Here is a 26150-nt window from a genome sequence, read left to right as displayed (position 1 = left end):
TGGTTGCTGTGTCTTCAACTGCTGTAATCACTAAATGAAATGTTGTTTCACGTTTGGTGACAATAGACTAAGGCTCACGTTTTCCTGCAGTGGCTAAAGCGCTTGCTCTGTGTGCTTCCAGTACGCTCTGGAGCGTTTAAAAGTCATGTGTGAAGAGGCCTTGTGCAACAGCCTCTCGGTGGAGAATGTGGCCGACACCCTCATCCTCGCAGACTTGCACAGCGCCGAGCAGCTCAAAGCACAAGCCATAGATTTTATCAACAGGCAAGTATCTCTGGGAAGAAGAAGAAATAGAAGAAGGGGGGGGGGGGGGGGGGGGCAGAAAACCTCCAGTGATGAATTTCTGCTGCCATTTCTGTTTACCATCCCTGAATGCTTACCTTTTTATCTCCTTGCCATAGGTGCAGTGTCCTCAGACAGCTGGGCTGTAAAGATGGAAAGAACTGGAATAGCAAGTATGTAATTAGCTGATATATGTGTCACAAGATGAATAACACACTCTTATCTGGGCCCCTCGCAGATGTATTAGAATTCATTGTTTTAGCCCGGGCGGACGGCGCACTATTTGCCTTTTCACTTTGAGCCGTCGTATCATTGTGTCCAAGTTATTAATAGACTCGTAGCTGGAGAAACCCTGCAAATGGAGCCTTTTATCGCATTTTGTATGAGCGGAGGGTGGTCGCCAAGTTTTCCTTTCCAATGATTATTCGTGTTTTCGTGACACCTTGAAACTGTGGCACGTTTCGTGTCCATACGTCTCACTAGGGAAGAACCATTTGATTTCGTATAGCCAATCCGCAAGGAAATCTTCTGTCATCCAGAAACTCAATGCCTGTTTTCTAACCCGCTCGACAAAGTACGGCCCCGGGGGCCACATGTGATCCGCTCTGTTCTTTAATCTGGCCCACCAAGCGTTTACATTGTGACCTGTAATATTTGTCGCATTCATTTATGCCCTTTTTGGTTTTTGTTTTGTTTTCTGGAAACCGATTTCATTTATCTCATTCAATAAATGGTTATTTGATATATTGTAAACTTACAATATATTTAAATTTCTTGTAGTTAATTTTAATGAATCCATTATTTTAAACTTGTATTTATTGGTTTCTCATTGAATTTAACTGATTTATTGCACATAATTAAAGTTTTAGCTTTTACCTACATATTTAAGTCAATATTTTTGAAATAAGAACATTGATATACTCTACCACTATAATACTATATAATGTATAAGAGCACAAATTATTATAATACCCAAATTAAGATTCAAGACAAAGCAGAACATTACAAAGTTAAAATAAGGAACTTTAATGAGTAACATTGTCAACATAAGGACTGTTAACTGTAAGCTGCCTAAGATTAATGGTGCACATGTGAATTAACAGTTGCATATCCTTAGTCCAGAAAGAAGTAATTTACACGAGGTTAAAACACTAATACACTCTTAAAACTGGCATGGAAGAAGTTCTCCTTGACGTGCCTGAAAACGTCACGTTTCCGTGCGGACGTTATTGCACTTTGCTGATCTTGTGGTGGGGGGGGGGGGGGGGGGGTTTTACATATTGACCGATATAGATTTGGCCGAACTCTTCAGTTGAGTCACTCTTCGCAAGGCACCACTCTATTAAAAAAACGTATAATAATAAAAAAAAAAAAGTATAAAGTCGTATAATGATCCTTAATTTTTCAGTTGGAGACACCATCCGCTTATTTGCTTCAGCATGTCATTTGTGTTCACTGATTTTTAATGTCCGTGCATTAACCTAATTGTGTTTGTGCTTGCAGCCACGCAACAGACATAATGGAGACCGCGGGCTGGAAGTCAATGATCCAGTCTCACCCTCACTTGGTGGCCGAGGCCTTCCGCGCCCTGGCCTCGGCGCAGTGCCCGCCCTTCGGTCCTCCCCGCAAGCGTCTAAAACAGTCGTGACGGCCCACTACTCGCTGGCTCTGCGGAGGAAAAGACTCGTGAGGATGCCACTCTTGCTGAATTCCACCAAAACAGAGCACACTTGAACAGAGAAGAGTGGCCCTTCCTCACCAGGGATGCGGGGGAGGCTGGCACATGGACTTGTGGGGACAAAAGAGGAGAAAAAAAAGACTGTCTTGCTTTGCTGCCCCGACTGTCTTGTGTTCAGGATGGGTAGCAAGTCAAGCTGTCTGCTTGTGTTTTTTTGTTTTGTTTTTTTGTTTGTTTGGTTGTTGTTTTTTGTTTTTTTTTCCCTGTAATTGTTCAAAATGGCCTTAATAAATCTGCCATTGCTCTGGAGTTGCTCCAGAGTTCATTTTTGTCGATTTTACTCTGTGCCTGCCTTGTCACAAAGACCAGGCCTCCTCCAGGTTGCACTAGTTCCCGTCAATAGTTGCTTTCATATGGAGTTCGATAGGAACGTAAACAAAAGGTTGAACTAAATGGGAAATATTATATATTTGTAATGTTTAGCCCGTTTTGTGACCAGACATTAAGGAGCATGAACACTTTCAGTGCAAGGTCAGTTCTTAACACTTTTTAAAAAGATGTGTATGCCCCATATTGATGGCACCATTTCTATGTAAATGATAGCTGAAGCATCCTCAGAAGACCATTGTACCGGAACGTCTGTTGTGTTGCGTCTGTGTCGGGGGACAAAGAGAAAAAAAAACCCCACACATTTAGGAAGACCCTGTGTCAATTTCAAGTCTTTTGCCCCGTTTATATGAAATATTGGAAGTACTGTATTGACATATTTAACCAGGCTCACGTCTAAGTGAAATATTCCGCTCATGTCCGTGAACCATCATTAATTCAATTTGAACAAGAAAACCTTTGTATTGCCCACCTGCAAATAAATATATCTTCTCATGATACTGTGGTTTAGTCAAAGTGGAAAGACTAATGCATGGTCATGTTATTGTCAAGGAAAGTGTCCAAGAATAATAATTTTTATTTTTTTTTTAAACTGTATTTACAGGCGTTGGCGCAGAATTAAATGAATTGATAATGTTCAAAGCAAAAGGTCCTCTTAAAATGCTTGGAGACGTGTAGGATGCTGCGCATCACTTTTGCCAGCGATGTTCTTTGTTCAGAATGAGCGCTTGTCCTGTTTGTTTCGGTGCATCTTAGCGTGGACGCGACAAATACACCAGAAGCGTTTGTAAAAAAAAAGAGAGCGGTGTCATGTTGAAATGTGATTGGAAGCAGTGAGATGGAAATCTTTCACAGGAATGGCTGCATTAAGCAATTAAAACATTTTCCAGATCTCTTGTCCCTTTTTTTTTTTTTTTTTTTTCCCTTCTTCTTTTAAATTCAGATCCCATTTGAAGGTCATGTTTTTTTCTCCCACACATAAAACGGAGCTGATGACTGGTTGTCTTCAAATGTGCGCCACAAGACGCAAAGGCTAACGAAGCTCGGTGTCTTCAACGCGTAGAGCAGCAGAGATGTGTCCACCTGCTGCCCCGCAAAGGAGCACCATTAAATCCAACTTCACCTTTCATCATTTTCTTTCTGTCTCAGGCGGGGGGGTTTCTGCAAAGGTGTTGCAAGGCTTTTCAAATGTGTTAAGTACTTTCGAGAGGATTGTCCAAACTTAATGACAATGTAACAATTCCGAGAAAGCGTAGGTGCTCCCTCCCAAACACACAATTGCCCGTTTACGCTTGGAATTCGAGTGTACGGTCACATCTCGCACGAGGAGGAAGTCACTCATTGACTAGAGAAATGATTCAAGGGATTCAACTGTGGTTCCCAGGTGCTATTTTGTGATAAACCACTGCACACACACGGATGCATCCACTGTAAACGTAATAAGCTGTTTCCTGGAGCAGTTAAGTCCTCACATCCAGTCAAGTACGCGTCATGCACTCATAAATATTTTTCAAATATGCTTTTATTCAGACAGTGTTCACTGATGGAAATTGTCATCATTTGGTTTGAATAGATAGATGGAAAGTTCAGGGTGTACCCCGCCTCTCACCCGAAGATAGCTGGGACAGGCTCCAGCGCGACCCTAGTGAGGATAAGCGGAATGGAAGATGAATGAATGAAAAAACAAGTTTAGGATTTCAAAACAGGATTAGGGTTTGAAATTAGGGTTTTATAATAGGGTTAGGGGTTCAAATTGGGGTTTAAAAACAAAGTTACGATTTTAAATTAGGGTTTCAAAATAAATGTATGATTTCAAATCAGGATTTGAAAAGAAAAAAAAAAGTAGGGCTTCCAAACAGCCCTAGTGTTTTAAATTAGGTTTTCAAAACAATGTTAGTGTTTTAAATTAGGATTTTTGAGTAGGGTTTCAAACTAGGGTTATAAAACATGGGTAGGGTTTCAAATTAGGGTTTAAAAACAAGGTTAGGGTTTCAGATTAGGCTTTTAAAACAGTTGTTGCACTTTTAGAGTTAATACCATTATTAACCTTTATTCTACATTACTGAACCGCATCTGTAGTCTCATAACTAAGGAATTAGTGTGTAACTGGTTGTCAATCAAATTAAAATTCTAGCACTGATGCTGCACAATTGCTCCTAACTTTTAATGGCGAATCTGTTTATTTGTGGTCTTAGGGGGATTTTATGTAGAGCATGCTATTGGAAAATTAGCCTTCACGTTGGAAATGACGTACAGCAGGCTCGTGTTTAAGTGTCAGTGATAAAAGCGCGCAAAGCGATGGATGCGGACACGTCGGTCAGTGCGACCTAGGAGCGTCTTGAGGGCGGAGGAGAGGATACCTGGCCCTGATCAGATAAGAGTAATGGAAGCCAAAAAAGAAACCCTGCCGCCCGCGGCCCCAGCAGAATGGATGTGCTCCCCGAGGTGTACCTCTGCTATCACACACGCCTGCGGACACAGATGTATTAGCTATTAAAAAGCTACACTGAAATGTATTTCTTTAAAACCCTGTGCTTATTCGGCCCAGATGTCCTTGTGGGAATTTAAAAAAATAAAATAAAAAAGGCGACGAGTGTGAAAATGGACAAACTCTCATGAAGTTTAAATCAACTTTAATGCCGTAAATTGACAATTCAATGCTTTTAGTAACCCCTCCTTAAAAAAAAAAAAAAAAAAAAAAAAAAAAAAAAAAGGAACATCTGTACTTAGACTATACACAGCACTGCGTTCCTTCGGAACAAACTTGAGAAGAAAAAAAAAAGCAATCAGGAACTCAAATAAATACATTGGACATTTATCTACATGTTATACAAACACCAGAATTAAGAAGGAACAGTCCACTTACAGGATTTCTCTTTAAAACTGACTGACTTCAAGTGTGAAGCCGTAGGGTTTCGTTTACGTTAATACACAGCATTTACACTGGATAAACTAAAAAGACAGATTGTGTTCTTTTCTTATGATACAAGCGTCCTCCTGCACGGCTCATTCACTCTACATCTGATGGGAGAATTACATGAAATACAGACAAAGCAAATAGTTTTACGTACGACCTTTCACTGTTTTAACAGTTAAAGCACATGACACACTTCACTATGAGAACAGGTTAGATGTTAGATGTTGATAAAATAAAATAAATAAAAAAGTGTGGGAGGGGGGGGGGGGGTCAAGTAGGCCTAATGTACAGTTGTGCATGTGTGCAAATGTCCAGATTGACGCCCTCCTCACCACCTCCGTTACATATTTTTTTCCCCCTCACATTTAGTGTAAATGAAATGAAGGCCGTTAACAGGACAGTCTAATGTTGCTGATTGCACTCACACTTGAATGCAGCACGATGCCATACATCCATCCATTTTCAACAGCGCTTATCCTGGTTGGGGTCGCGGGACACTGGAGCCTATCCCAGCTGATTTCGGGCGAAAGGCGAACTATACCCTGAACTGGTCGCCAGTCAGTCGCAGGGCACATATAGACACGGACAACCATTCGCGCTCACATTCACACCGTCACTGAGTGGGAACTGAACCCACGCTACCCGCACATTCATCTGACAAACAGACTGCTTTTAGTGCACCGTAATGGTGGTGGTGAAGAAAGAGAGCACAATTAGACGTTCAGAGAGCGGCCCGAGTGACATATGCAAATGATTAATGATTCCTGTCTTTTGCTTCTTCTCGATGGGCTCCTTTTGTCAGCAACGCTTAATATTAGCCTCATCATCAATGAACGCCCTAATAAAAGAGAGGGACTGAAAACCTGTTGTCAGAGTGGGTCTATTATTCACAACTCCTTTGTGCCTTAACATCCATATATCAAACTAAAAATCTAAAATAATAAGCCCTTGTAGAATAAATCTTCCTCGTTTTCTCATTGCATGCGTGAGAGTTTGGATGAGGTGAGGGAATCGTTTACAATGTACGCACCTCCGACCGCCTGTGGCCTCGCCTTCAGCACAACATCTGGACAGCATCCTAATTAGCATTGCTTTACAATGTGCTAGGCCAGGGGCTGAGGGGTGTACAGTGAGAGCCTAGCTCTGGATCCCAAGTCATCCTCTTAAATCCCAAGTCCCTGGACAAAGAGGCAGAGTTACCATTCAGCAAACACAGGGAAGCGTTTAGATTTGCAAGGGTCCCCAAACGTCTCCAAAAGACTGCTTACTACGACTTAAAGGAAGTATTGTTTTAGTTTGAATTCTCGAACTTGGAAACATATGATCATTTGAGTGCTGCCCCCACCCTTCTCATGAAAAGACTATTCCCTCTTCTGACTATGCATGTGCAGACTTGATTCGAGAAGATGCGCCAATGTGAGGAAAATGAAGCTGAGCTATCCCAGTGGAGCGGAGAAGATGAGGCTACCAAAAGTTTCACCATTTTTCACAGTAACACGGAATGCGCGTGACTGACAACAGCAAGAGCAAGACGCTCTTGCCAGTTGCAGTAGCGCTGCTGTCAGTGTCAGTCGAGGAGGATGCCGCAGCGATAAAGCGGAGAGTAACACAAGTGACATTTTTGATCTCGAAGACGTGAGTATTAAAGGGGTAGAAATGGTGAACGGTGTTCTTATCAATTACAGTAAAGGTGTTGAGATGATTCACTTGTGAGATATTAATCCTCAAGAATGACAACATCAACATTTTTCCATCCTGATTGGTAGGTCGGAGCAAAACCCATTACATTTCACTTTGAATAGCAAAAGACATCTGTAGGGATATGCACAAAGGAGTGAGGATAATTCATCCTATTTGATTCTGTATTTGTGAGTCCTTTCTGTGAAAAGTGCTATGGAACTCAAACATCAGAATCAGAATCAGAATCATCTTTATTTGCCAAGTATGTCCAAAACACACAAGGAATTTGTCTCCGGTAGTTGGAGCCGCTCTAGTACAACAGACAGACAGGAAATGGATGGATGGACATAAACAATCTGAAGTGAATGCAACTTGCTTGCTGGAAACGGCTTCAATTCACTTGAGAACATGTTGAAGTTTTTTGTAGTTACACCTCTAAATGTCCCCTCATGAATTCCTGCTCAGGAATTTAGGTGTGTGAAGTAGGAGGAAGAGCAGGGGTGTCCAAACTATGGCCTGCCATGCATTTGTTTTTTAGCAACCTGCGGTATAAACTAAATTTGACAGGGCCTGCAACACTATTTATTTTCTGTGTTTTTTAGAGGGGCGTGAAAATTGTGGGGGGAGAAAAAGGTCGTCGTAGTGCTTTCCACGTCGCGATGAGAGGCGATCAACTAGCTTACTAGCTAACAGGCTTCTCTCGGCTGGCGGACACGTGGCAGGTTTGTCGTGGCCTTCACTTTTTCACTCAGGAATTTTAATACCTACACCGAGTTGTTCTGTAAATTCTGGCATCTGAGGAGGAGTTTGTAGGCCGCCTTGCTCGCACATGCCTTTTCAGGTCTGTCCATAAATTTTCAATAGGATTGAGATCGGGGCTATGTGATGGCCACTCCAAAACATTGACATTATGCTGAAGCCACTTTTGTTAGCAGTTTGGCAGTATGCTTTGGGAAGAACCATTTCAGCCCAGGGTTTAACTTCCTGGCTGATGTCTTGAGATGTTGCTTGGGTATTTCCACATAATGTCAGACAGCAAGAAAAAAAAAAAAGCATGTGTCTTTTTATATAGTGTGTGTAATCATTTGGTTTCTCCTGTCAGTACCTCGCTGGAAAACCACTGATGAGACCAAAATTGCTCAAGTTCTTATATAGTTGGGGAGGGAGGATTCATCCTGGACGCTGACGTGAGTGACTGGGCGCCATTATAGCCCCACCCCAAAAATCCAGACAGACAGCTGAGATTGTTAAAACAGTTTAACGCTATAGCTCTACACTTCAGCACAATATAGTTCTGTCATGAAACATGTTTACACCAATTATCTTCAAACATGTATAATGTATTTAGAAACAAATCTTTGAATTCACTTAACAGTCAGCAAAAGCCTGCTGTGAAACAGCCGCTTCTCAAAATAACTGCAATACATAAAAAATATATAATTGCTTGACCGATTGGTTTTAGTGTGTTTAATGAAATAAAACGGAAGAATATCAAAGTGGCCCTTGCAGGTGTCTATTTTTCTGTATGTGGGCCTAAGAGGACAAAGTGTGGACACCCCGGGCTTAAACGTTGACATAAGCATGATTTGAAGGTCACATGACACACACACACACCCACTGACACACGCGCGCACGCGCGCACGCACACACACACACACACACACACACACACACACACACAGGTGAGCCACATCATCCCGTGGAGGAATACGGCGTGTCACTGTGGTAGTTGTAGTCAGGGCAGACCTTCTGCACCAGTTTATAGTCCACACTGTAGAAGGCGATGTAAATGCATATGACCTTGAAGGGCTTGGAGCAGAGCCAGGACACGTGACTCTGCGTCTGCTCCTGATAGCAAACCTTGGACGGGTCGAAGCTGCACAGCGCCGTCTTCTTGTTACGGTCCGTCTTCTCGTACTCGATGCGGCAGTTGAAGGACTTGGTGTCTTTGGTCTCCAGCGTAGACTGCTGGGCCACCTCGAACTCCACCACCTTGGAGGGCGGCACCAGACTCACCGACACGTTGCCCAGGCCCGTGGAGTTGTGGCGGAAGTAAACGCTAAAGGTGCCGTTGCCGTGGTCCACGATCTTGCCTGTAATCAGCAGGTTGAGTTTGACCGTTTTGATGTTGGAATGGAAGTCTCCCCACCCGAACATCTTTTTGAACTTTCCGGTCTTGACGATGGGCCTGCGCTTAGTTCTGGCCTGCGGATCCTGAACATCTGTCTGGTTAGATAACCAGTCCCAGAAGTCCTCCATGTTCTGTATATAGGACATTTCCCTCACGTTGCTCTTGAACCCTGGGGAGGCCCTGGCGAACAAACGCAAGGGGTTGAGGATCCGAGGACTGGCGCCCGTGGGAGACGTCTGTTTGTGCGTGCCGTCCCCCCACTCCACGAGCTCGGTGGCTCCCCCGCGTACTTTGCTGCATGCGGCCTTTAGAGAAAACGCAACACACAAATGGCACAAATCAACAATTATGCAAATGTGACATTCATTTTCGCCTGCAAACAAATTCACTGCGACACGGACCCAAAAGCATGCAAAAGTGTTCCCCCCACAATATCGCGGTTCATCGTTCGAGCCCTCGTGGGACCTTGACATATGAGCTTAATCTGTTTCGTAGGCTGCAGGTAGCCAAGTTCGGAACAATTTACCCGTACAAAGGTGCCTTGAGATACGAGCCACCTGACTAATGAGTTTTTCGACATTTGAGCCATATGAGACGATATTTTGCTTTGACCTGTGAGCGCAAATTTGAGATACGAGCGCTGTATGGTGGCAGTGCACTCAATTCAACTCGCGTCACAGGTTAACTGTCAAACTAAACATAAAAGAAAGAGAATTACACAAAACAACGTTGCCTTAAACATGGAAGGGTAGCTTAATGCTAAAATATAATGCAAAATGCGATTGACATGCTAATAGTAAGCATGGACAGTCGCGGTTTTATAAGCAACGGATATTTTAACACAAATGATGTGGCAACAGCCGTAGACAGATAATATAACAATGCTCACAGGCACACATTCTTTATCCTCTATGAAAAAATGACTAACATTACAGCATCTTACTTAAGTCACAGTAGTAGTAGAAGTTCTTCTTTGTTTGTGTCTGCATGGCTATTAAAATGCCTCCGGGTGGCCAAGGAGGGCATACCAGAAGGAGCAGCACAACGAATTGAATTGCAGCATTAAATCGTAAAGCACAAACTTTTAAATCCTTTATGTTCTATTTCATTATGTTATTACGCTCTGTTTTTTGTACAATTTAGTACTAAAAAGTACTCTACTTTTCCATATTTAAAAAAACAAACACATTTTTGTTTAGGTCGGGGGACTGGAATGGATTAATTGCATTTCCATCATTTCAGTGGGGAAAGATGAGCTGGGATACAAATGTTTTGAGTTACAAGCGTAGTCTCGGACTGAATTAAACTTGCATTTCAAGATTATTGCATATGAAATCAAAATTCCCCAATGAAATGAGTGAAAAATGTCATGAGTAATCCGAAACAATAAAAGTGAATGTAAAAAATAAACAGGTTTTATGAAGTGTAATTATTGTACATTGGGACGTGCGTGCAGAGCCACAGCAACAACATCTGTAGTCGAAGTCGTATAAAAAGAAAGTCTGGACACGCTTTGAACGGACCACATGCTCTCTCCTCGGTTTAAACCATACCACGTGATTTATGGACGCCATGTTTTGAACCAGCATCTCTGTCACCGCGATGTTATAGTACAAGCATACAGTAGCAGTAGTTTTTGGTTTGCTGTGTTGCCGTAGGCTGTCCCACTCGTCCCGGATGCACTTTCCCCCCCCCCCAAAACAGAAAGATGTGCTATCTTCAGCACTGGGCTGCTACGACCGAATGACTGCAGTGATGATATATAGTAAGTACATCACTCCCTCCTTCAAGTAGATAAGTCAAGTAAAATCTTCTCAATTTAACATGGCACTTGGTCTCAAACCAGCACTGCAATTCTTTGATGTTGCGTTCCTATGAACCTTGACTTGTAATGGTGGCCAACAATAAAACAGGCTTATCATATGGTTAAGTACGTGCTAAGTGCTAATCCAGATGCAGCAATGAACTGTGATCCTCCTTGTGCCTCAAAGCTGTTTAGCCTCAGGAGCGATTCCTGGTCCACTTCAGATAAAGCGTTAATAATTCACCGCAATAAGCTTAGCTAGTTTTATTAGTAATTAGCGCCGGCTTTCCCCGGGCCCGGTTGCGGGGATCACTGCAAGAAGCAGATGTTGCTGAGCTGCTGTGCGCTACTTCCAGAGTAATTACCATTTTGCTGTAAGCCGAAGTGAAGCGCACGTGGACTGAACTCACGAACTAGGTCTGTCTGCTGGAGTTACATAAAACCTTTCAGTTCCATGATGTACGATGGGTTATATAGCATTATCATTTGTAGTAATATTAGTTGGCTATATTTTAACATTTGAATGTAAGTTTGCGGTTCTATTTTAAAAGTTAATAGTAATAACTCGCTTTACCGTCCGTCCATCCATCCATCCATTTTCTATACTGCATTATTAGGGTCACGAGTGTGCTGGAGCCTATCCCAACTGAATTTGGTACGAGAGGTGGGGTCCACCCTGGACTAATGGCCAGCCATTTGAAGTAACTACTTTTAATAAAATTATATTGAATCATTTTCACACACCCTCCACCCACACAGAGGCACGCAGGGACGTACGGCAGGCTCTTGCAGAGAAGACTATGATAGTTTCTTGGCCGGATTATTTAACAGCATTTAGAATTTAGCAGCAAAACATAAACATTATTATTATTTTTTTTTAAAGATGATTCCTCCCCACCCCCTCCAGTTCTGTGGCGCCACCCAGAGGCCACAGCGTCCTTCGCTTTTGCTAATATTGCCAGATGGGCGAGGCAGCTCTGTGTACATTCTACTTAAGTACAGAATTTGAGAACTTGTGCCACACCTCTCAAGATTATACCAATACTATACAGTACTACTAATAATAAACCAAACAAAATTGACTTAAGAATGATTACCTGCACAATCTAATGAACTTCCATATATTTAAAATTCTGCCTTTACATAGATTACTCATAATGCATGGTTATAGAAGACCGATTCTCCTACTGGGCATCCAGTTGATAAACTAGAATGTACTGTACCAACCAATCACATACCAGCCACTTTCCAACATGACTGTCATATGTGCTTCATATGATCCTCTCAACAATGCCATTGTCTTGTTTTGTTACATTGGTGTTTCTCGTGTTAGCTTTTCACCTTGATTTTACAGTTTAATTGTACGTTGTCCTTGTGTGCGTTGAAAACCGTCTTCAAAAAATGCATTATAAATCCTTGTCTTATGTCTTATCAACCTCAATCACACAATAATTGTATTGTTTTATATTTGTTGTTTCAACTTAGTCCCACTCAACACTATCACTTTTATATTTTTACTTTTGTTTTCAGTAAAATACAGATATATATATATTTTTTTTATAGCTCTTCTACTTGACCCTTTATCTCCTTTTGTTTTTAATTCTCTGAATGTCTGGTACATAACTGTAAAATTGACAAGAAACCTTCCTGGATCTTGAATTTTAAAATGCAGATTTGATGTACTTTAGTACTAATAAAAATAACGATAATAATATACTGTACATTCTTGGACATTATTGAGAAATAAAAGACTGTTAAGGTCAGACTCTTTTTTCGCCAAAGCAATCAGCTGATAATAATGAGGTCAGCAATAATTTCCAACGATTTGATTGGCTTTCTTCTTACATATACACACTATGACAAGCCAAAACCTTATGACCACTTGCACATTTAGTTTTGGTTTGACACAGTCAGAGAAGTATCAATTTAAGAACATTGTGTTTATTATTGTGGTTTGCAATGGTGTTAAAACTACACTGCATCATATTGAGACCCGTGGCTAAAGTTTGGACTCTCAGAAAAATCAGGCACCCGAACGTGTATTACGTACAGTATACGATTCAGCACTACTAAAACTACTTTGTTGTGTCTTAAGTACAGTATTTCCACTAGATGTTGTCTGTCCTGTCGAAAGAGCTCCATTGGGGTAACTAAATGTCCTCTCTCTCTCTCTCTCTCTCTCTCTCTCTCTCTCTCAGCTGAGCTTTGCTTGAGATGTTTATAATGCAAATGAGAGAAGTTTAAGTATGATGAGCAACTGGGGAAATTGCAGTGGCAACAAGGGGATGAGGAGAGGACATATCTACTTCAACGCCCCGACACTGATGAAGCACGGAGAACCTGAAATCCTTCACTGACGCGTAAGCTTCACCTTGCCGCTCTCTCGCTGTCACTCTGTGACAACACACACACACACACACAAGCGCACGCACACACACACTCCTTGTTCATTTAGGCACAAGTGATGTCTTAGAAACTCAGCCATGAGAGAGGGGGGGGGGGGGGGGAAAAACAACAAAACAATGAAAATATGAGGCAAGGTCTTATGAAGGAGAATCTACAAAAAGCTTAATTAAGATTTCTTAATCTCTGCTGCCGCGCTCGAGGCCTTTCAGGGCGACTTGAAATGAGACATTTTAATGGTAATAAGTGCAGCCTCATAGAGCTTGAGAACAGCAGATCTCGTCTGAACAGCGCAAGGCAAAGACGAGTGTCAATACGTGCGACACACACGACAAGTTTGACTGGGCCTGGCACGCTCATTCAATATAATCATGCATAATTAACACTCCTGAGCTACCTCAGTCGTGACTAACAAATAATTACACATCATATATCAACAACCACAGACACGTGTAGCGGTGCTGATGGAGGCACGCAAGACTATAGGACGTGCTATAAATAATACACTGCCAGCATTATTGTGTACAGTATATTGTTAGCTAAATAGGATAATTGCCCAAGTCGTTTTCCCACTTACGGTCACAATATCATTAAAAACTACTAATGTGCTTTATAAGAAATGTGTTCTTTATGTCTGTGTAGTTTCTTAGTCATCCATGTCATGGTAAATCTGCACAGATTGAATTGAGGACTCTTGTTGTTTGTTTAATTTGTTGTCTCTCTCGTTTTCTGAAATCATGACATAAAAAATGACTCAGGCAATTATGCTAATAGGCTAATGATATTTTAATTCGGTTATGATTGTCTGCATCTTAGTTGGTGTGTAACGTCTGCCTGTGTATAGAGCTGTGACACAATAAGAAGTACCATACATTTTTTGTTTGTATATATGTTTTTAATGGTAATTTAAAAGCGTCGCTTTGTAGCTAAAACAAAAAATGATAGATGATCAATGGCTGGAACTTATTTATTATCATCTGTGTTATCAATTAAAGTTCCAATTCAAACAATATATTTTTGTACGACATGATCAGGTGAGTTAATGTAATGAATCTACTAAATATATCCATTTGTTAATGTAACTTTTAAAAATGATTATTTATTTTAGTTTCATAGGATTCTGCACAAAAAAAGTGCACCGCAATATTTAAAAATGGATTGTCTAAATAGTAAAATATTATGTTAAGACACTGATTTGCTTTCATAAATAAAGTTTTCAGCTCATTTTACCCAAAGCACTTATAGTATCGTATATTATAGTATTGTAATCAGTGGCGGTCCTCGCTTGACTGGCACCTGTGCGATAACCCCTTTTGAACCCCCCCACACCCTCCACCACCCAGACACACACGCACACATTAATGAAAAACACACTGCAGTGGACCTTATGTTTTTTTTTAAATATGATTAACTTTTAACAATGAAGCATACGGCAACAATAATAAATAACAAAAACAAATCTTGCATTGCACAAACGAAAAAAAAAAATCAAAGGGAACCTTACTGATGCAAAATCAGCTTAACATTATATTGGAGCTTACCCATGATTACAAGATGTAACCAGCCCCGAGTTTCACATTTGCTCTTTTACACTTGCACTAGAGAGACAGTGCATCGCCATGCATCTCTCTCGTCCTACACAGGGCGGCCGCACATATTGCACATGCCAGAAACCGCCACTGATAGCAGATATAATGGCAAGACCTTGTTCTGTACATGTGCTTTTGCTGTGAGCGTGCAGTTAAGAAGACATACTGTATGAATGTGCAGGTAAAATCCACATTAGTCAACACTTTTCAAGACTTTATCAATTCAAGTACAGTATTAATATCCCGTGTGAAGGTTGTATCCCTCCAGACACATGTATTCTGTGTGTTACATCTCTGTGTGCAGATCAATATTTTTTCTGCTGGAACTTGAATTCTGACAGCGCCCTGGCGCACACCCAGGATAGGTCAGCCTCGACATCCATACGCAATAAGCGCTACGGAACCGACTGGCTGCTTGTCCCGTGGGTAGGCGTATCTTTTAGGGCCTGACATAAAGGTAATTGCTCCAGTGACCACAACTAGCCTCTAGAAGGTTATTAAGAAGCCAACGACATCTGGATCTTCTGAAAAGATGCCGTTGAAATGCCTTTGAGCTGAGCTGTGACAGGCTGTGTGCCGCAGGCGAGGCTACAGCGGAATTTTGATGGCGATGATGGAATCTCTTTCAAGTTAACACGGTTGACAAGGCTGCCACTTGTGATCTGAAAGCGGCTTTTCTCATTTTTTGCGGGCAGTGTTGAGCGCTTGCGACGTCTTCATTTTCAAACTTACTGCATCTCTGAGCTAACACGATCCACTGCTGCTTAGTTGTTTTTTTTTTAGTTAACAGAATCTGCATCGGGGGAGGATTGGATTGGTTTCAGGTGTGTTTGTGAGGATAAACAAAATGGGCAATTAACCTGCTCATCGGCGCAAGAAGAGCACTTCCAATGATGCACGCTGCTCACCATGGATTTATCTGTGCAAATTGACCTCACTTTGGTGTTGTAATTCATTTGTCTGCTCTTTTTCTACATCTGAAGCTCAATTAGCTTGATGCTTCTCTATGTACTGAAGTGAAAACCACTACTGATAAATTTGCACTTTTAAAACATGCCGTATCAAGGATGTAGCATCTCCACGTAAGATTGGGATGGACTTTGAATGACGGCATTCTTTTACAACCAACACGACTAAATCGCCCCTCTGAAGTTAAAACCATTGTGAGCCCAGAATCCCCATTGGCGCATCCTTCCCAAGCCATCTTCTTTCTTATGTTCCAGGGCATATCATTTGTAATGATTCACATCCAGAGCCAGTTCGAGGAGAGAAAGCCCTGGAGGTGCTTAGGCAGCCCGGCGCGCGAGACAAGAAGAATGATTGGCGCTCTGATCACTGGAACAGCCTCACGCACCAAAGCCATCACTTTTAATCTGAGTTGTGTCCGGGGAGATGCATGGCAGGTGCTTCAGTGCTGCGCTGGATCGTTACAGATCACCCGCACTGGACGCCCCATACTCATCACACAATGCCACCATTACGGTGTGTGAGCGTGTGAATTCAGCATTTCCTCCTGACATTCTAACTTTTGTTATTGGAATCAACAACATTTTTTATGATCATTATGTGACACTAGTTCAAAGGTTTAGATGCACTAACAATATCTTTGTTTTTTGTTTTTTCTACAAATATATCCAACAAAACATTAAGCAAGAATAAAGCCAACACAAATGCAGTAAACGACTATACATGCACCAGCAGCAAAACCCTCCAAAAGGACAAAATGCCGAGATCAATGTCGTATACACTCGCAGTTACACTGCCTGAGCTCGGCTAAGGGACCATCGTCCGCCCATTGTGTCAGGTACTTAAGACCTCAGGTAACTTGTGCAAGCAGCTCTGTAACGAACCCAAATGCATCTGGGTCATGGTCTCCCCAAGTCTGACATCTGAACAAGGCTGATCTTCTTTCCCTACAGCGACTTGTATACATAAAATATGTATACAAGTCGCCGTAGCAATAGACATAGTGGCCGCTTGTCAGCAAACCATAACTGCGGCGTGGCCACTATTTTTGTGGAGTACGTTGTCGCAGAATCTTCTGTGGTTTTTGCTCCCGTTGCAATGATGCTAATGTTGCCGGGAAATAGTTGATTGTTGATAAGATTGTTTATAAACGTTAACAAGCTCAATTGTCTCTGCAGTGGAGACTGTTGCATCTAGTGGGGCATAGGCAACCATTAAATAAATAAATGCTGCACCTTTGTGTGTTTGTCGCTAACCCCATCTGTGGCTAAGATAAATTCTAAGTGAAGAAAAGCAAAAGGAGGGGCTAACGAGCTCAAAGAGAAGTGATGCTAATGTTTTTGGTCACATAATCCCATGGTATCATTTGTTCTGTCTCTCCAGAGTGTGGTACTTCACCACTTTTCAAGTGGACAGATGAGTTGACCTGAAAAAGATGGATCACATTGCCAGGAAACATAACGAGCAACTGGGGATCATGTCAAGATGGGGGTCAAGTTGTTTAGATGGTGGGGAGCTGTCCATTGATAGAACGAGTGACATTTAATGCATACAGTTGAAAATTAGTGAATAGATGTGTATGTATTTTCTGAACACTAAACATGAAGGGATTCTTCAATTCTTCTTCTTCTATTTTTTTGCAGATGCATGATGCAGGTGCCAAAGTCAGCATGAACTAATGCTTTAGATGTTTTAACACTGAAAGACACCTCTCATATGAAACATAGTCGGTTGGGGCAGATTTCCTAGCCAGCTTTTTCAAAGACAGTTATTATAAAACACTACCTGGCTATTCATTATGTCACAGAGCGGCTCGCGTGCTACAATTTGCATGAATTACGGCATGAAGCGCTGCTTTCGCCAGCGTGGATAATATCAGGTGACATATTAGTCATGTCATAGCGTCTGCTTTTTGCCACCACAACTTGTATCTTTCTTCCCCCTCCTGATAGGATGGGGGGGGCGGCATTTTTAAATGAGAAAAATGATGCAGCACCAGCCAAATACATCGGCTGCAGCACTCGCTCTCAGTCTGATGTGTTATTTCAAAGCCAGCGATAGACAAAACGACAACAAATACAGTGGAACTATTTGGAATTCAACCTAACTTTGGGGGAAAACATCCAGCAAGACGACGGGATATCGCGCAAGATCTTTGTTCAGCGAGGATCAAATTATTGATTCTCTGTATGCGTTTAGCTTTTTTTTGTTCAAATTTTTGCAACAAGTCCAAAAGAAAGACCAACATCAACAAGAAATTTTAAGAGAGGATGAACATGATAAGAGTCGAATAATAATAATATATATAAATAATAATATACACTGCTGGTAAGAAAAGTAATTGGTGGACATTCAGGGAAGTACTGAAAGACTCCAGCCTCACTCCAAAGATCCTCAAAGTGTCACATTTGACACTAGTTAGCAACTTATTGGCACACGTTTGACATGACTCATATTAAAGTGTGACTCAGTGTTTCATTGTTTCTACATTTTACTAATCGCAGTGGTTGACATTTTTCTACAGTATGACTGTTTATGGTTGATAAACAATTTAAATATCCCATGAAATAAGTAGTATTAAAATCTGAACAACTCACAGGTTGACTGGTAAGGATTGTGTTGGAGCTTAGATGCGCCACAGTAGTCGTTTGAACGACTGTAATTATGCTGTAAAACTCTATGAAGAAAACAGAAATACTCACTCTAATGTTCCCAAGAGTAACTGAGGTAGAGAACACAGTCAGGAAAAGACAGACAAACACCATCTATCCATTTTCTACACTGCTCAGCAACTTCACAGAAGCTGGAGTCTATCCCGGCGGACTTGGGTTGAAACCGAGTGGGAATTGAAGCCACGCCAGCAGCATATGAACCATCACACTACCAATGGCCCATGGGTTTTTTCTTACAAATGAATTCTGCAACTGAATAACTTCTTGGTAGGAAAAAGTTACCACAGCCATATGTGCTGGACCAAGCGGGGCACTGAGCTATTTGCCCCTAAAACAAAATTGCTACTGGACATGTGAATGACTGCAACACTAGCTGGGTTACAAGGAACTTTGTATGCTGATTAGAATCAGGTTAGGAGAGCAAACCAAATTAAAATGAAAAATAAAAATGTTCCCCCTATAACGGTGACAGAGCTGGCTTGCCAATGAAGCAATATAGGCAAATGCTGAGAACGCCGTGGCAATCGGGGGGAATTATCTTCAATATAACAACCTGTATACGAGTTATTACTATTAATTCCTAAAATGAAAATGCTAACATAGATTCAAATGTAAAGCAATGCTCAATTAATTTTGAATCAATTCAATCAATACCATTTGACTACTACTTTGCATCTGCTAAGCAACATTTTGCTGTAATGACTAAAGTTGTAACTAATCTAATACGCATATCAGGAAAAAAATACATTGTCTATTTTACATGCATCTTAGACAGCATGTATCCATTTGGTTTTTCATTTTTTATTTCAGATCATAATACTTGAATTAAAAAAATATACATTTTAAACTGGGTGACGTTATTTTATAAATTAAAAACAATCGTAAAAACAATGCTGTTTGATTTCCTTTGTAAGCTATGTAAATCACCAATGGAGGCGGCGCCATATAACATCTCTCCTAGGGCACCTTGGGTAGCAAAACATCTTATGTTTCAGTGTGGGGGATTTAATTGCAGCCATGATGCTGGGTGTTTAGAAAGTGTTCACTTCTTGGACAGAAGTCTTCAGGTAAGGCGGATACTCGCGTTATCTCAACACCTGCCACATGTGACAGCAGCCGAGCCATAAACACTTCACATTTTCGACAGGCGTTACCTTTCAACGCATCATCACTTTCATTTTAATCCCCTTACACGGTCAAAGCGCCAAGTCCTGCGCAAGCTCCTGACACCTGCAACACATCTCACACAGTCTGATAGGAGGGATTCAAGGAGGTAATACCACCTTGAAACATATTATCATCCTCTAGACCACTTTAAAACACCTTTGACTTTGTACACCATCATAGATCAACTTGTAGAAATCCACCACTAATACTTAAAAAGTTTTATTCTAAAAAGAATCCAATGGTTCCTTTGTAGTTTGTTTCAGTGACCTTGTGCTAATTTCAGTTTGGTGTCTCCTTCTCTCCAAGTCCTTGCCACAACAGATATGGACTTTTTATTACAAATACTTTTGGGGTTGATTCGCCCATGAGGGCAGTAAGTGAATTTTGACAGAGCAATTGTTTCTGTAGTGATACATATTGTGCCGCAGTTGATTTGACAGAAGCCGTTCCCTTTGAAGAAGAAACACGGGCAAGTTAAAACGTGGCTTCCTTTTTCCTCGTGGGGGCTCTGAAGACAAGCACTTCACAAGCCATAAACAGAGACGGAGGGGAGCTGACGGCTCTTTGCGAGGCCTGGAAATGACAAGCTGGAAGAAAGAAAGCAAGGCCTCAAAGCTCAGAGCACAGACGAAAGAAGAGCAAAAGTGAGCGTAATCAGAAAGGAGATTTATTGTACTTATTGTAAAGCTGTCACACCTGTCTTTTACAGGAAAGTTCCACAGCTTTAATTAAAGAAGGCGATCATTTTTCAAAACTTTGACATGCGGTGGCTATGCCTGCTTCAGTCGAATATTAATTAAAAACTTTGGATGCCACAGTGTGGTGTATTCTGGGGTGTAGGGAAGTGTTAAAAACCCTTTTGTCTGGACGGCTAGATGTTATTCATAAAATTATGCACGCATGTCATCATTTATAATCCAGACAACTGGTGAAAACGCGCCTTCTTTTTTAATAATTCAGTATGGGTAAAAGGATGTTCTCTAATAGAGTTATGACATTTTTCCTTCGAGATTCAATGTCCACACACCACCAAACAAGAATGTCTCAAAATGGCAACACGGTTATTGTACCTTCTGTAGTCAAATGGAAGAGCATTTATTTTTTTTGCCTGTCACTATACATTGCAGGTATAGATAGATGAACAAAGATATATTTGTAATGAATCAATAATTTTCAGACGAATTAAGTGAAATTGGAGCACTGCCCTATGGGCATGTATGACCATGCATTTCTATTTGAATGAATTAGGCTTGAAAATATGATTTTGCCTTCTTAATATTGGCACATTTCAGGTATTTTACAATCGTATACGCTAATTGCTGAGAAATTATGTAATTTACAACACACTTAGCATAGCATGCCTGCTCGATTAGTTGAGTGAGTCACAGCAGAATTAGCAGTCTTTGTGGAGCGTGAAGTATCATGTTGCTGGAAAAGAATCCAGTTCGAGCACAACACAGCGCTATAACTTTTTGTACTTTTTTTCTGCTAAGTTGGTTTGAGAACATGACGCTTCAGTGTACACTACTATCTACATTTTCTTATGTTGCGCGCCGCAGTAGTGAAATGCATTTAGTCGCCTAGTTCCCAGTGACGATGTGCATCCGAGGGCGCCGTAATGGTCCTGATCCTGCAGAGTGGTAATGACGATGCTGTAAGATAGCTGAAGCTGGAATCTAACGTTGCCGCGGGCCGTCATAAAAATTCATAGCTGTGGACCAAGATCAGGAAACTCAACATCATACTAAACATAATGGATCCAGCAGAGCGGAGAGTGTGAAGTACTTCTAAAGCAGGGCTCAGCACATCACTTCCCCCTCGCACATTCACATCACAAGACCAATCATACTGCTCCTAATTGTTTGACTCAAGTCTTTAATCCATCCAGCCGCCCCAGCGAACGTTACTGTCAGTGCAAAGGGCAACTTTGTCACACCTATCAATCACTTTCAACTGCCTTCTCTTCATTTTAAGACCTTTATCATGAATTGATCGCCACCACACACAATTACGCCGGATGATTGGAAAAGAAATGGGTTGCGCGGCTCGAAACAGTCAATACAAGCCGTAGCGGCTTTGAGGGTTTCAACCTGCGGCGATGACAACCTTTGCTGTGGATGTGGGAGACAACGGTCAGGCCGAGGACTGTAAATGCCACATACAATATTGTCTAGGAGGGATTATTCAGTCGAGCCCTGTGTCCGAAAGCTTGTGACCCCAATATGAGCAAAGATTCACATCAGTACCGTGCAAAGTTCCCAAATGATTCCTGGAAGGCGCCGCATGCACGCAAGCTAGGCCCTTTAATGCCACAAATCCATGCTTAATCACATCCACAGAGATTCCACTGGCCTGCTTGCCTTTGCCATCTCATATACTGCTCCCTCTACAAGCGATTGCTGTGCTCAGCTTTCAAAAAGCCAAAACTTAAGTACCGCTTCTTTTTTTTTCCCCTCTCTCTCGCTTTCTTACAAACCAAATCCTGAGAGAGGTTGATGTGAAGACCCGGCGGAGCAGGGATGTGAAGGATATAAACACATTTCTTATTGTCCATCGGGAAGGCAAGGAGTCGGGGGGTGGGGTGGGGGTGGACGCCGGGGTAGGGTGGTGCGGTCTGTAAAAGAGACGAGGACCTTATCACAGCCTGGCAGCGCTGTAATTCGGCGGCATGATAAAATGGCGGCACAGAAAACCTTACAAGGCTGGCACAATCCAAAAACGGATTAGGTTTTTCTGACATAAGCTTCCTGAAAAACTAATCAATCAGCCCATGCGGTATTATCACAAGCGTGAGATTAAAGAACCGCTCCTAATCCCCCGCACTGTACATTTTTATTACACTTCTTAGTGTTAGCTGCCGTTAAATACACAATATATAAATAATATAAGAAAAGCTAATTGAGCACGGGGAAGGGGAAAGGGGTTATAGCATCCTAAGGGAGGGACTTTGTGTAGCATTTGTGTTTTGTTATGAAGAATGGAATCAAGCTGCTGTCCTTGCCAGAGTGCTTTTTGACTTTGAACAGAGGCCTCATTGTCTTGACGCCCAACTCTGCCTTACAACAATCTCAGCCGCGAAAATGAACCGGAACAAAATTGCATCAGAGTCTCTGAGACTTTTGGGGAACAAAATAAACAAGGGTGTAAAATTGGAGCCAACTCCCGTGAGAAATGACACGTAATCCGTGAAATCGGCGCACATCAAAGTTGCGGATGAACTCCAAGCGAGTCGCTCCAGAGACGCTCGCGAGTAAACAGCTCAGCTTTTGTCTCCTGAATTTGTCACACGTCTGTGGAGGCAGAACACGGATCTTCTTGGCCACCAGAATCGACGCTTTGTTGTGACATAATATTACCAAGGAGCCGTAAGAGACAAAAGCCTTAATGGACTTCGTCAATGTCATCCCCGCTAAAGACGCCCTCTTGCCTGCATGCAATCGGTGCAATAAAGGCAGGGCAGGTGGACGGAAGACGGATGAGAGCCCGGCTTCCCAGTATGTTGTATGTACATTGTTCTGCTGTCGCTGCACGGGGGATAACTGCAGCAGATGTCACGGGGAAGAATGGATTCTCCCAGGATGGCACTGACCCGCTTATTTGTCCCCGGGCGTAGAGCACAGATGTCGCGACCGGGGTTATGTTTTCATACTTTGACTCAGATTCTGAGTGTTTCTGTTAGGGCGGGTGAAACCAAAAGTCTTCGTGTGTCACGGTGAACAGTCAGGAGACACAAGCAATGCTGACATCTACAGACTAGCGTGCCACACCCAAACAGATCCTTGGGGTGCCCTTTCCTTGCGTTACGAAGTGGGTTTTCAGGATATTTCAGCCCTAAGAGGCTAAAGGGTGTACTGATGAGGGCCAACTTGTCTGTCTCCAGTCAGACTGGTGAGTCTGCATCCACTGAGGCATGTGAAGAGAGGCACTCCAGGGAAGAAGTCTGTCTCTTCCCCCGGAGGCACGGCTTTTCATAGACAGACCAGAGGCTGACGACTTAAAACATGGGTGCAGCTACATCTGCGCACCTAAAGGCACCGTTTAAAGAAGCCCCGAGCAGCGATGTGAAGAACTTGTTCAAACGCATGGCATTTTCTGTCCAGATGCCATCGCGCCAACAGGCCCTTCAAACCAACACAATCCTGATAAAGCCTACATCGTTATCAGCTACCTACCTCAGCGGCTTCCAGGAAAAATGTGAGGGGGGAAAAAAAGACTTTTGTAAGACTCGGCTATCTCCTTGGAGAGCTTATTACTGCAATCAAAATAGACGAGCTTTAGAAAAAGAAATCTCCGGTAAATATGAAGCATTCACGGGGACAAATGATGGCAACAGATAACCACAATGGAGTTTTTCAAGAAGTAACAATTCGAGCTCTAAAGCTTTTGTATTTTGCACCTATTGTAGTCTTCGGTTTCTTAAAAGTCTAAATTTTCAGGATGTCCAAGACGGATGTTATGTGAAGCCCAAAATGGAAATACTCCAATGACTAACAACTATAAAGGTAGATAAATAACAATTCTGACAGTTGTTTTTTTTTTGTGTGCAAAATAAATGAACAGACACTAAACATTCTCAACATTATAAACATTTAAAGAACACAAAACTAGTAAACAAACAATGGCATTTGATTATGCATAGTTGCTGGAAAACTGTGATATTAAATTTAAAAAAGATTGGCCACAACCTCTAACGCTATACATTTTTTAAAATATTTTTTAACATACACAATTATTGGGAAATATGACCGAATAATAAGATAATGTATATTGTTGAAAAACACATTTCAATCCGTAACACTTAATAAATGAATGATAGTTCTAGCAATAAATTATGGGTTTGATTAAGATGTTATACGAAAGTAAATACATTTGAATGCATTTTAATTCTAGAAAACACTTGAAATATGAATATCATAGATATTAGAAAAAGAATAATAACCATATTGAGGGTTTCTTGATAACGTCACAATGACTACTTAATGGAAGAAAAGTGATTTACTGACTGTCAAAATGTTTTCCATGACAGCCCATGCATTTAAATAATACTAAATTGAATTATAGGCAATGTTGCAGCTCTGAGGTCAATTGATAACTACAGGAAATATGCAAAACTCATGCCTCAAAGCAAAAAAAAAAAGTCAGATATAACAAAAAGTAAGTCTCACCTGGTGCAAGAGGAGAGAAAAGATGAATATTTGCAGAGCTCCCATCTTTAGTGACTCTTTTAGTGGTTGGGAAGTGTTTATTCAAGAAGAGCAACGTTTAAATCCTCTTGAAGATGTGAAGATTTGGGGCAGACACGCATATGCCGCTCAAACATCTCTGGTCAACTGCAGGGGGAACAACAAAAACCGACACAACATAACGTCTAGCATTTACACCTCCATTAAAGAGAACATCAAGAAAAATGTTAAGAAGTTGGACCTACCTTTTTGAATGTAACTGGTCACTTAATTGGCAAAAGCATCTCGCGTCATCCGGCTTCAATCCACTTTGGTCAAAAGTGTCCAAAATCCTGTGTTCGCTGCAAACAAGACCTACATGAACCGGATGACTCAGTTAACACAACGCTCCAAACTCGACATCAAACCAACACAGAGTGGGAATGATCCTTCCCCGCTACTTAATCCCGACAAATGCTCGAATACAAGACGGTTGTCAAGTGAAGTTATCCCGCAGTGCGCGCGCCGTGCGCTCTCTCAACTCGGCACTATCCACTCGCGCGTCTCCACACGCACGCAGTCCCGCACTGCACCCACAGTACCGCTCCGCGCCGCCGTGACCATCTTTTGTTAAGGGGAGTTCGGGGGGTGGGTGGGGGACGACGACACACTTCGACTGAGATTTAACCCTTTCCTGCCGTGCCTCATGAATAACACAAATTGAACAATCACAGCATTTTGACGTACTGTATTTTCTAAAGAGGTCTAATTGCTGTATCGGGACACCACTAATTGAATTCAGGCTACAACTGTGTCAGAATTCAAAGGCACTGTTGACTCCCCATTGAGAGGGTCAACTGCTGCGCTCGACAGGTCGAACTTGGGCTCCTGACAAGCGGGTTGTGTAAGCCGTGTGACTTTGGCGCCACCATGTGGTCGCTTGTGATCATTATGGCGGCTGATGCTCATGCTGTGCCTTTTGTGGTTACCAGAGATGGGTGGAGTCGCCAAAAGTTGCACTCAAGTAAGAGTACAGTACTGTTACTTCAGAATACTATGACTCCAGTGAAAGTTATATTACAAAACTAATAAGAAACAAATAACGTTTCAGTGACTATTCAGTGAAAAAACTCATCAAGTATGTCTAAATTCAGCTATTTCCCAACAATATCACCTTGACTAAAACATTTTTCTAAATCAAATAAACTAAGCCAAATTCAGCCACAAGAAATGGCCTACATTAAGTTTTGTTTACACAAACATCGCGGATTGCTTTTTGTCCCTCCTCCTTTTGAAAGCGCACAACCCCTTC

The 26150-nt window shown here is 41.8% G+C and overlaps 2 protein-coding genes across 5 annotated transcripts in view; one reads left to right on the top strand and one right to left on the bottom strand.

Annotated features, from left to right (window-relative positions):
- Positions 1–3238, top strand: part of spopla (speckle type BTB/POZ protein like a) — a 16353-nt gene extending 13115 nt beyond the window's left edge. For all 4 annotated transcript variants that reach the window (XM_061692597.1, XM_061692596.1, XM_061692594.1 and 1 more), the window contains exons 10-12: positions 122–264; positions 402–455; positions 1786–3238. In XM_061692597.1, coding sequence (XP_061548581.1) covers positions 122–264; positions 402–455; positions 1786–1930 — 342 coding nt within the window. In that variant the 3' untranslated portion in view covers positions 1931–3238. The remainder of the gene's footprint in view (positions 1–121; positions 265–401; positions 456–1785) is intronic.
- Positions 3239–5088: 1850 nt separating this feature from the next.
- nxph2a (neurexophilin 2a) lies at positions 5089–25002 on the bottom strand. Its single transcript, XM_061692254.1, has 2 exons — positions 24842–25002; positions 5089–9380 (listed from the first exon to the last, which is right to left on the bottom strand). Exons 1-2 carry the CDS (start codon positions 24884–24886, stop codon positions 8637–8639), a joined length of 789 nt encoding a protein of 262 aa, XP_061548238.1. The 5' UTR covers positions 24887–25002; the 3' UTR covers positions 5089–8636.
- Positions 25003–26150: the final 1148 nt, after the last annotated feature.

The sequence above is a fragment of the Phycodurus eques genome, chromosome 12 (genome assembly GCF_024500275.1).
Source record: "Phycodurus eques isolate BA_2022a chromosome 12, UOR_Pequ_1.1, whole genome shotgun sequence".
Classification (NCBI taxonomy): domain Eukaryota; kingdom Metazoa; phylum Chordata; class Actinopteri; order Syngnathiformes; family Syngnathidae; genus Phycodurus; species Phycodurus eques.
The sequence above is the reverse complement of the archived record's forward strand: the minus strand, read 5'-3'. Positions and strand labels throughout refer to the sequence as shown.